General features: G+C 35.3%; 1 protein-coding gene across 1 annotated transcript in view; it reads left to right on the forward strand.

Annotated features, from left to right (window-relative positions):
* The first annotated feature begins 919 nt into the window (after positions 1-919).
* Positions 920-12,762, forward strand: part of LOC128550005 (uncharacterized) — a 37,402-nt gene continuing 25,559 nt past the window's right edge. Inside the window, exons 1-3 of the mRNA XM_053527832.1 lie at positions 920-1,021; positions 9,709-9,822; positions 12,515-12,681. Of these exons, the coding sequence (XP_053383807.1) occupies positions 9,711-9,822; positions 12,515-12,681 (279 nt within the window). The 5' untranslated portion in view covers positions 920-1,021; positions 9,709-9,710. The remainder of the gene's footprint in view (positions 1,022-9,708; positions 9,823-12,514; positions 12,682-12,762) is intronic.

The raw sequence follows: 12,762 nt of genomic DNA on the forward strand, positions 1-12,762 counted from the left end.
TTGTAGCATCTTTATTAGGCCCGCAGCCAACTTTGTTCAGCTGGGACATTTGTCCCCTTTTAGGGGCTGCTAGAGCTAAAACTAGAAATGCCTTTATACAGCGTCTCATGAACAGCTTGGTGGATCTTTGTCATACTTGGTCTGGAGCATCATTATAAGGTCCTCTTCCAAATTTATTTATATAGGAACTTGGGCCCTATTAGGGACCACTATAGCTAAAAGTAGATATGCCTTTCTTCGCATTAACCACTAAAATATAATGGATTTTTATCAAACTCGATGTGTAACAATATCGTAAGGTCTCCTGCTATTTTGTTACAAATAGGGATAGGGACCAATTTAGCTAAAAATATAAACACGTTTAATGACCTCTTCTCATGAACCGCTTTATGAATCTTCATCGAACTACTGCTGTAATTATTCGTCTAAGGATAAACGAAACAAAATTGCAACCCTACGAAACCTTTGCGAAAAATTAAAAGAGAACCATTTAAATTGTTAAAGTGCGGTGTTTAGTTTTGCAATTTGAAAAATGTTAGATGAAAGATGAATGTTAGATGAAAAATTTATAAACTTCTTTCCTTATTACAATTCGCCGACCATCATTTTTAAAGATATTTCTTGTTTCGTATAAGCAGACTCTGGAATGACCTGCAATATACCATCAGGAAGGTCTAATACGTATTGATTGAGACCAGTTATTCCAGATACCATCAAGGCCAGTGATAGTCTACAAGGCTTGGATAGTCCAAAGAAGTATAATATTTTTATAGCACTTTGGATAGTCTTATATATGTACTAACAACAGTAAAGCATGCTTTTATTTTTGGTGAAGCCAGTGTAAACAAAGGGTTTATAATGGTATATAGGGCCGGAATACTCCATCCCAAGTGGTACGGAAAAGTAAGTGTCAATCAAGCGTCCCATTGTAAAAAAGTTAAATTTCCAAAAACATTGTTCATTTCACAATATTTTAGAATTAATTATGGACATGCCATCTATTATATTAAAATACTGAAAGGTTGGTCATATTCAAACTGTTTCTAGACATTATTTATATATGGTTTATGAAATCAGAGCATACTGGTGAGGAAGTAGATTCCGGATAGGAGCAGTATCCGGGTAAGTAATAGTAACTGCATTATTGTAGGGATAATACACGTTTTTTTGTGTATTAACGTCTGCAGAAGCCCGCGGGATTGTTTGTGACCGAGACTGAAGGTCGAGGTCACAAACATATTCCAAGGGCTTCTTCAGATGTTAATACACAAAACAAACTTGTATTGTCGCTATTCTTGCATAAAAATATATTTCACGGCGATTTATGTATTGTTTTCATACGTGATGACTTGACGATTCCGGTACATTTTTAGCTCATCTGATTTTTTGAAAAAAAATGATGAGTTATTGTCATCACTTGAGCGGTTGTCGGCGTCGGCGTCGGCGTCTGCGTCGGCGTTGCCTGGTTAAGTTTTATGTTTAGGTCAGCTTTTCTCCTAAACTATCAAAGCTATTGCTTTGAAACTTGGAATACTTGTTCACCATCATAAGCTGACCCTGTACAGCAAGAAACATAACTCCATCTTGCTTTTTGCAAGATTTATGGCCCCTTTTGTACTTAGAAAATATCAGATTTCTTGGTTAAGTTTTATGTTTAGGTCAACTTTTCTCCTAAACTATCAAAGCTATTGCTTTGAAACTTGGAATACTTGTTCACCATCATAAGCAGACCCTGTACATCAAGAAACATAACTCCATCTTGCTTTTTGCAAGATTTATTGCCCCTTTTGGACTTAGAAAATCAGTTTTCTTGGTTAAGTTTTATGTTTAGGTCAGCTTTTATCCTAAACTATCAAAGCTATTGCTTTAAAACTTGCAACACTTGTTCACCATCATAAGTTGACCCTGTACAGCAAGAAACATAACTCCATCCTGCTTTTTGCAAGATTTATGGCCCCTTTTGGACTTAGAAAATATCAGATTTCTTGGTTAAGTTTTATGTTTTGGTCAACTTTTTCTCTTAAACTACAAAAGCTATTGCTTTGAAACTTGCAACACTTGTTGACCATCATAAGCTGACCCTGTACAGCAAGCAACATAACTCCATCCTGCTTTTTGCAATAATTATTGCCCCTTTTGGACTTAGAAAATCATTTTCTTGGTTGAGTATTATGTTTAAGTCAACTTTTCTCATAAACTATCAAAGCTATTGCTTTAAAACTTGCAACAGTTTTTCACCATCATAAGTGGACACTGAACATCAAGAAACATAACTCTATCCTGCTTTTTGCAAGAATGATGGCCCTTTTTAGACTTAGAAAATCATGGGTAGGACAATATTTCTATTACACAAAAAAAATCAGATGAGCGTCAGCACCCGCAAGGCGGTGCTCTTGTTTATTTACCATTCCAGTTGTTCTTGGAAACGGTAAACATGTTTTAAATATCCTTATCCAGGGCCCGGAAATAAACAACGCTATCAAAAGGTTTTTAAGCGATTTTTTTATCTCTCATTATTACAAACATAAAATTACCAATAATTGTTCATATCATTTCACAATTTGGTGGACTCGATCACAATTTCAAGAATAATAACTTTACATTCGAGTTATATTGAGTATGGACACGCAGTTGGAGTACGGATAAGTACGAACGTATTGTCAAGTTTCCAAGCTGTTTATATAAATTCTTCGAGAAATTAGATAAAAACATACCGACTGATACTTACCAAAATCATAAAAATAATACCTAAAAACGAACAATAGCACAAGTTACACGCGATACTTATTTATTCACAGTTATTTACAATAACTGAACAGACGCTTTGTAAAGGGTGTGAACTCTAAGAGAAGCTAGGGCGTACATTGATGGGGGTAGTACGTTTGGGGTTGGAAACAGATACAGCTAAACATACTATGGATTACATTGTATTTATAATGCTACAGGATGAGGTTGTTAAGGAAGAAACAAGACGCAGATGCCAAATATCAGTGTGCGTAAAAATACATACACATATCCCTGGCAAAGCATTTCAAAAATAAAAATCGGGTATTAACAGCACGTGAATTGCCTTGTTTGCACACGATTTTTCTCCCGTTAATACATGGGCGGATCCAGCGAAAAAAGTAGTTTTTATGCAAGAATTCAGCATTATTCATTCAGGTAACTAATTTTTGTCATTAAAGTCACCACTCTTTTCACAGTAAGGATGTTTTTTAATAATTTTGTAAGTGATGAAATGTGAAAAAGATGGAATTAATTGATCTGTTATAGCCTGTTCATAGCAACAGCCACCACTTTTTTGTTAGTTTTGATTACAAGATGAAAATTATGTTTTTGGACACTTGTATGTGTATGAATGACAAATCAATTGTGCTTTTGACCATAAAATTTAGTAATAAAGATTTATAGGGTGTTACAGTCATGTCCTAGATTTTGACACATAACATTAACACATTTTTCAGGTTTTTGCATATATGGTTTGGGAATTAAGGTTGTTTTTAGGACATATCTAGGTTTTTTTGTGCAAAAGTGACCGCAGCTAATTGCATTTTTTCTGCCACAAGTACTTGATTTACTTTAATATGACTTATTTATCTACAAGAAACATGAGAAAGGAAGATTTCCCTAGTTTCTTTAAGGAGATTACGCAGCCATTCAGTAAAAAAATGAAAATGAAATTTTAGACCCATTCAAATACAATGTCATGGTACATACTTTCACTTTGAAAAACGCTGCATTAGGGATCGACTGAAATGAAGGTACGTTGCATACAGTTTATCTATGTGATATAACTACGGTCAAACTTTGCTTATGCGGTCAAAATTTGCTTATGAAACAGAAATATTGAAATAATAACAATTGTATGTTTTGCTTGACCTTCACTTTTTATTTTAGAAATAAATAAAAATAATAAATAAAAAAATCCTTTAATTGATTTTTTCTCATGTATTCTAAATTTTCTAATCAAACTTGATTTGTAGCATCTTTATTAGGCCCGCAGCCAACTTTGTTCAGCTGGGACATTTGACCCCTTTTAGGGGCTGCTAGAGCTAAAACTAGAAATGCCTTTATACAACGTCTCATGAACAGCTTGGTGGATCTTTGTCATACTTGGTCTGGAGCATCACTTAAAACTTCAACGTCTAGCCAAAAGTCCAAAGAATCATTGAGTACTTTGGTTCGTATGTACTTTCAAAACCAGAAAGTCCCCGGTCGGTCCGGACCATGAACTTTTAAATGAAACCAAACAACAAAACAACAAGTTAATAAATTTAGCACTTAAACAGCTTTAAAATAATTGCTAGTGGAACCCATCATTTTGCTAGTGGAAAAAAATGACACTAGCAAAAATTTGCTAGTGGGAAAAAAAGTTAAATTCAATCCCTGTGTATAATTTCCAATCTGCACACTTTCCTGTCTAAAAAATCATACAGTATTTAAGATACCCTACAAGCAACACAATAAGCTAGGTTTAAAAAGTGAAAGCGGGCATTCCAATATTTTTTTACGGTCACATTTTTTTGGAAATCCTGAATCAAACATTATTTCTCATTGTTTTCTACTGACTATACTCATAATACTGTCCGTAAACATTTTGAAAAATGGAAATTTTTTATTATATTTCAGGAACTTAAGTCCCGCACAAATGCCAGTATGTTCGCTTACGTAGAAAACAATGAGAAATAATGTTTATAAGGCAGCTTAAACCTTCACTAAATAGAGACACATAAAAAAATCATACTTCACAGAGATCTTTTACAACAACGTCATTTATTTAAGAGTGATGTCCCTTTAATCACTTTGACAAAAATGGACGCCTCCATTTGTCTGGAGTGTTTTTTATTTGAGGCTCACAGGGAAGACTGGGTACACCCAACTGTGTTGCCTCGTTAAATAAAGACTTTATTATTATTATTATTTATTTTAACATTTAGCGTGCTGGCGTCAAGTGATTCTGCCTTAGCGACCAGTGCAGACCAAGATCAGCCTGCATGTCCGTGCAGGCTGATCATGGTCTACACTGTTCGCTATTCAGTCAGTAAATTTTCAGTGAAAACCCCTTCAAATAATAAATGGTATTGCCCAAATTAAATGATGGAACAGTCCATTTTAGAAATTTAGCAGGGTAAAGGTTAAATGGAAAATTGACCTGTTCACACTTAATTACTAGGGCCAAAATTAAAATTAGGTTTGTTGGCTGTCTCCCGACTGACCCCCGAAAATCACTGCGCTCCGAATTTTTTTATTTGCCTACTGAACAGAATATTTTTTTTTATAAGTTCCGATCAGTTGCAGAACATTAACTCAAACTGCATTCACCTGACAGCACAACACTTTCAATTAAGCCCCAAACGTCTATTACTTTCAATTAACCCCCCCCCCCCCCCCCAATTTCTATCACTGGCTGATAATTACATGTACATCAGCTAGTGTGTTTGCATCACAAGGTGTGAAAAAATATACTAGATGACTGATGATTGCTGCATTGACAAGCTTACAAAATTAGTTTCATGTTGCCGACGAGTGCAAAAAGTGAATTTTCAAAGCGCGAAATACCATACTGATGTCAGACCATTATAATATTTTTCTAGATGTAAAATGTTATATTGCTCATACATTTCAGTAATTATGTTGCAAATAAGAACCTATCTTTTATAGAAAGCGTCGTGAAAAAGAAACTATCCATGTGCACAAAGTCGACTGCTGCAATGTTGCTGTCTGTTCTAAAGAGAAAAAAAATGTGTTAAACCCCCCAAAAAATCTATATACAAAACTGTAAGAACCTCTTGTTTAACATCTTAGGATACTTTTGGTAAATTTGAAATGAGATCGATTGTGCACGCTTGCGAAAATAATTACGTTGTGGGTACGTTATTATAATTTTGGCGGGAAAGAAGCACATGCGTTTCATGACAGATAAGATAAGATTTATTTTGAGTCGGCAAGACATTTACAAATAACATAACATTTACAATAACTGATATTCTGTTTGCGGAAGGGCTAATCCAGTCTCTTTTCGGGTCAATATAAGTCAAAAGTGTATTTACAGCGGGAACTATTATTTCCTGTCCATTTCTGCTCCTTAAAAGGGTAACCTGTCTTATTCATTCAATACGACTCTCCCGATTAAACTCATAGGTGCTGCCACTGAAAACGTTATGGATGCCGCCATTTTTATTCGATGTCGCCGTGCAAAATTCATCAATTTATCGGATGTTAATATGAAAATAGCTCAGAATCTCACGTTTCACGACTTGAAATACATACTGTAAACAAAAATCCTGAACTCTGAGCGCTAAAAATGAATTAATTGCTGACGCACTCTCTATATTTTCCTCGTAACATATGCAAATAGATTTCAATATTTAGAGGCTTATGTAAATTACTTTAAGTAAAGTTTCAGAAATGTAGATTGTTTTAGCACACAGTATTTACGGAAGGAAATTTTTAGATCGACGTCCGGAGATTGGGAGTGTGACTTTTTTTCGGTGAATCCTTTTAAACTACATTACCATGGATCCGTAGCCTCATCAGATATCACTCTCTCTTCCCTTACATTAAGTTCGTCTGTTTAAAAAAACATGAACAAAATTAAATTATAAAAAAAGACTAAACCCTATGAAATGAAATACGTTTTGCACTACCACACATCCTACCCAGACTTAGGTCCAGCTCTCCCACTTATAATGATAACAATTTAGAATTTAGTCATTGTTGTAGAAGAGCAGAAAGAAGTTCAATTGTATCATTTAAAATTTAGCTTTTTAGCTCGACTATTCATAGAATAGTAGACCTATTGGACTCACCCAAGCGTCGGCGTCCCGATTTGGTTAAGGTTTTGTATGTAAGCTGGTATCTCAGTAACCACTTGTGGGAATGGATTGAAACTTCACACACTTATTCACTGTGATAAACTGACTTACATTGCACAGGTTCCATAACTCTATTTTGCTTTTTTACAAAATTATGTCCCCTTTTCGACTTAGAAATTCTTGGTTAAGGTTTTGTATGTAAGCTGGTATCTCAGTAACGACTTGTGGGAATGGATTGAAACTTCACACACTTATTCACTGTGATAAACTGACCTACATTACACAGGTTCCATAACTCTGTTTTGCTTTTTTATGAAATTATGCCCCCTTTTCGACTTAGAAATTCTTGGTTAAGGTTTTGTATGTAAGCTGGTATCTCAGTAACGACTTGTGGGAATGGATTGAAACTTCACACACTTGTTCACTGTGATAAACTGACCTACATTACACAGGTTCCATAACTCTACTTTGCAATTTTTTCAGAATTATGCCCCTTTTTAGACTTAGCAGTTTTTGGTTAAGTTTTTGTATGTAAGCTGGTATTTCATTATCCACTTATGGGAAAGGATTGAAACTTCACGCACTTGTTCACTTTATGAGCTGATAAGCACTGTGAAGGTTCCATAACCCTTTTTTACAAAATTATGCCCCTTTTCGACTTTTCGTGGGCTGAGCTCGAAAGTATTGTAACTGTATATAAATAAAGAACAAGATACAATAGTTTCGCGCTCAGCCCTCGTTTTGTATTCATTCAGTTGACAAGGCTGTTGAATAGTCATATTTCCTGTCTAGTATTATATGGTTTCTATTGTGAGAAAACTTAAGTTAAATTAGGAACACTGGATCTTCTTCAAAAATGACACCTACATGTAAAACACTGATGCAATATTTAAGATTTGGTGTTCTCAATTGAAAAACACTGTATTACATATTAAACAAACAAATTTTCTTTTAATTTTTTATGGTTTCAATGGATTTTATCTCACCTGAGCACAAAGTGCTCGGGATGAGCTGTTGTGATCACTCGCTGTCTGTCATCTGCTCATCCACAGTTTTCTTGACATCTGGATGTTCCTTCAATGGATGACCCTAAATCAAAGTGTTTCAAAGAATTCCGTTCCTGGTTGTCATTGCAAAAAATCTTCTTATCTGAAGCTGCCAGACACAGAGCTTAGTTATTTGGTATGTAGAATAGTTTAGTATTATTCCACCAAGTTTGTTCAAATGATGTCTGTAGGTTAAAAATTAGCCCCTTCCTGGGGTTCACTGGTTTTACATATACTTATACATTTGTATTGGAAAATACTTATCTTAAACCTTGAGGCCCACAGCTTAGTTATTTTGTATGTATTCTTCTACCAAGTTTGTTCAAATTATGTCTGTGGTGTAAAAATTAGCCCCCTCCTTGCATTCACTGGTTTTACATAGATTTACTTGGAAAATATTAAAAAATATCATGATCTGCACTGTTCGTTAATCAGCAAGTACCGTTTTGGTAAGCATCCCTTTTAACAAATAATGGTACTGTCCAAATTGGAAGATAGACAAGGTCATTATAGAAATTTAGCATGGTAAGGGTTAAACAGTGAAAGTTTTAAATATAATTGATTGCTGCTTTGTTATATTTCAATAAACCACTGAAAAACATCAAACAAGTTCCTAAATTCTCCTTGAAATTGCTAACAGATGTCAGGTATAGATCCACAGTGAAACAAAAACGGCAGCCAACCAACATAAACCATGAAAATTCCATTTAAAACAGATGAAAAATAGGTCTTTCTTTATAAATGCAAACTTGTCTGTGCAGATCATGAGATGCTTTTGAACTATATTAGTATAAGTTACTGAAAAACATGTACCTCAATGATTTAATTATTTAATAGTTTCAGTAACTTTTAACAGGAAGTTTATATACTACTTGTACAAAGTAATATTATGACTTTAGTACCATTGAATACTGTTTGTATTTTTATAATCCTGTCTCTGTAAGAGCGGTGCGTATTATTTGAACACCCGTGGCGGGCGGCAGGTGGGGAGCAGTCAGCGTCCAAAGCATGTCCGCTCTCTAAGTCGAACAGTTTTCATCCGATCTTCACCAAACTTGCTGACAATGTTTGTGGGCATAATATTTCAGCCAAGTTCGATAACCACTCAAATTGCCCCAGGCACTCTTGGATTAATGGCCCTTGAATTACACGAAAAACTGCGAATTTAGCCTTGTCCACTCTCAAAGTTGAACAGTTTTCATCCAATCTTCACCAAACTTGCTGACAATGTTTGTGGGGATAATATCTCGGCCAAGTTCGATAACCACGCAAATCGCCCCAGGCACTCTCGGATTATGGCCCTTGAATTACTCGAAAAACTGCAAATTTAGCCTTGTTCATCCGACGGGCCTATAATTTTGTGACAGTCTGGCACTCTTGTTTTAAAATGTTGATACGTGTATGATTTTATGCTTTTATTACTCTCTTAATATTCTGCTGAAGGGTGATTCTTGCCTTGATTTTTTTAATATGGTATGTTTATTTTTGTAAAAGTGTGATATATGTAAAATGTATGCAAGAATGAGACATACATAGACAAACATTTAATAAGATAAATACACTGTTGACCTTGGGCATTTGGTAAAAAATAAGAATTAGAACTACAGTGATAACTTGGGCACTGATACTAGGGCTGACTTGAATAATTCATGTTGTCCTTGTCTGCTTTTTCTTAAATTTCCTATTATGTTGGTTACTTGAATCTCTTGATAACTTGGGCATTTTACTCACTCCCTTATGACTTCCAGCATATGCTGTTTTAGTTTTAAAGTATTATATTTTTGTCTCAAAAACATGACTGCAATTGAATATATTAAGTAACTGTTTTTGTTGTTGTAAATTTTCAGATATGGCATTGCAATGGTCAAATGTGTCTGTTAAGATTGGAGGGAAAGAGATTTTACACAATGTCAGTGGCACAGTGGCACCTGGCGAACTGCTGGCTATTATGGCACCCAGTGGTAATTGTACAATTGATCTTTCTTGTTAAACTGTGTGATAAAATATGACTGCTTTGACAAGTATAAAATGTGAAATATGTTCCAATGGAGAAGTGATGGTTCAACCATCATGAGTTGTAGCAACTTGTCTACAACTTTTACTTTTAAAACCATTTGTCAACCCCTCTCAGGTTCATGTGAGGAAGTTACCAGTTACTATGGAGAACAAGTTAATCTGTATCTGAAGCCATGCATAAAAGAAGAGAAGCTGAGGATGCTGTCTATTTATCTATTGTTCATGTTGGAGATATACAGTGAAACACTTTGAAAACTTCTTCTCGTAAACAGCTTGATAGATCTTCATCAAACTAACTGAGACTGTAGCAGACCGCCTCGGTAGCCTAGGGCTAGAGCACCTGCTTCGAGTGCGGGAGGTCGTGGGTTTGATCCCTGGTTGCGTAATACCAAAGATGTGAAAAATAATACTAGTTAGTAGCTTTCTCGCTTGGCGCTCAGCTTTAAGAGGATAGTGCTAGGACTTGTCAGCCCTTGTCAGTATAATGTGACTTGGTGGGATATCATGTTACGTATCTACGGCATGATTTTCCAGTGATGCAGCACTATCAAGTTTGGCATTGTACTCTACAAGTAGACACTGTCGTTTATAGGACTGAAAAATTGTGGAAAAAGATGTTAAACCACACACACACAACTCTGTAGCACCATTATAGGGTGTTTTTCCCATTTTTAGCTCACCTGTCACAAAGTGACAAGGTGAGCTTTTGTGATCACGCGGCGTCCATGTGTCCATGTGTGTGTGAACTTTTGCTTGTGACCACTCATGATGTTCATCTTGATGATATCTAGGTCAAGTTCGAAACTGGGTCAACTGTGGTCAAAAACTAGGTCAGTAGGTCTAAAAATAGAAAAACCTTGTGACCTCTCTAGAGGCCATACTTTTCAATGGATCTTCATGAAAATTGGTCAGAATGTTCATCTTGATGATATCTAGTTCAAGTTCTAAACTGGGTCACGTGCCATCAAAAACTAGGTCATTAGGTCAAATAATAGAAAAACCTTGTGACCTCTCTAGAGGCCATATTTTTTATGGGATCTGTATGAAAGTTAGTCTGAATGTTCATCTTGATGATATCTAGGTCAAATTGGAAACTGGGTCAACTGCGGTCAAAAACTAGGTCAGTAGGTCTAAAAATAGAAAAACCTTTTGACCTCTCTAGTGGCCATATTTTTCATGGATCTTCATGAAAATTGGTCAGGATGTTCACCTTGATGATATCTAGTTCAAATTCGAAACTGGGTCACGTGCGGTCAAAAACTAGGTCAGTAGGTCTAAAAATAGAAAAACCTTGTGACCTCTCTAGAGGCCATATATTTCATGAGATCTTCATGAAAATTGGTGAGAATGTTCACCTTGATGATATCTAGGTCAAGTTCAAAACTGGGTCACCTGCCTTCAAAAACTAGGTCATTAGATCAAATAATAGAAAAACCTTGTGACCTCTCTAGAGGCCAAATTTTTCAATGGATCTTCATGAAAATTGGTCAGAATTTTTATCTTGGTGATATCTAGGTCAAGTTCAAAACTGGGTCACATGAGCTCAAAAACTAGGTCACTATGTCAATTAATAGAAAAAAAGTCGTCATACTAAGTTCAAAACTGGGTCATGTAGGGACAGGTGAGCGATTCAGGACCATCATGGTCCTCTTGTTTTTCAAAGGGACACTTGCCCCCTTATAGGGGCCGCTTGAGGTTAAAATAGAAAAGTAACTTTTAAACAGTTCATTTTTAGGTCCATTCTCAAATTTATTCAAAATGGAGCACTTGGCCCCCTTTAGGGGCAGCTACAGCTAAAAATAGAAAACTCTTTCTTCTAATGAACTGGTTGATGGAAATAAATTGAGAAGTTTAGCATAAATATATATATGACACTGAAAAACAATAAAGTGAATGAAAACAAACCTTATCATGCTGGACACGATTGATTCTGCCTTTGCGACCAGTGTAGATCATGATCAGCCTGCACATCCATGCAGTCTGATCATGATATGCACTGTTCGCCATTCAGTCAGTATCTTTTTGGTACACACCCCTTTTAACAGTTAATGGTACTGTCCCAATTGAAAGATGGATAAGTTCATTATAGAAATTCAGCAGAGTAAGGGATAAGTAATAGATATTGGAATAATGGCAAGAAATTGTTGATATCTCTATTATTTCCAAAGCACTCCCAACAATTACTCCATTCTGGACAATATATTTGGTCATTTATTAGGATACATTGCAAAAATATTATGTCAGTAAGTTTGTACTACTGGTCTCTTTCACAGTTCCCATATTTATGGTTTATTTGTGTAAAATGTGTGAACGAGTCACTTTAAGCAATGACATAAAATTGGACATATATAGTTAAGACAATTGCAAGATTGGCTTTGAAAAACAAAGCCATAATTATACATAATATAAACAAATATTTCTGTATAACAGAAAAATGATATAGTACACAAGGTGAATGGATTTTATTGTAAAAGTCAGTCCCTGAAATTAATTCCTAAATTTGCTAATGAACACATGAAATTCCCATCTTCTTCCAGGCTTTAAAACTTTGAATGCATGTTCCAGCAAAATGTCTTTTTTAGCACGAATCATGAAATTTAAGGCCTGATTTCACAGAAGTTTGTCAATATTTTTCAGGAGCTGGAAAAACTACACTGCTAAATACCCTGAATGGACGCATTTCATATAGTGGTGAAATCTGTGTGGGGAATATGCCTTTGAATAAATCATTACGAAGAAGAATGTGCTATGTTCTGCAACAGGACTACTTCTTTTCAAATTTGACTTTAAAAGAAACCTTGGAGGTAAAAGACAGTTTTGAAGAAGTTTACATTATGTTAAAACAACAATGGTGAGATATAGTAATTCTGTATAATTTATCTATG

The sequence above is a fragment of the Mercenaria mercenaria genome, chromosome 17 (assembly GCF_021730395.1).
Source record: "Mercenaria mercenaria strain notata chromosome 17, MADL_Memer_1, whole genome shotgun sequence".
NCBI classification, from domain to species: Eukaryota; Metazoa; Mollusca; class Bivalvia; order Venerida; family Veneridae; genus Mercenaria; species Mercenaria mercenaria.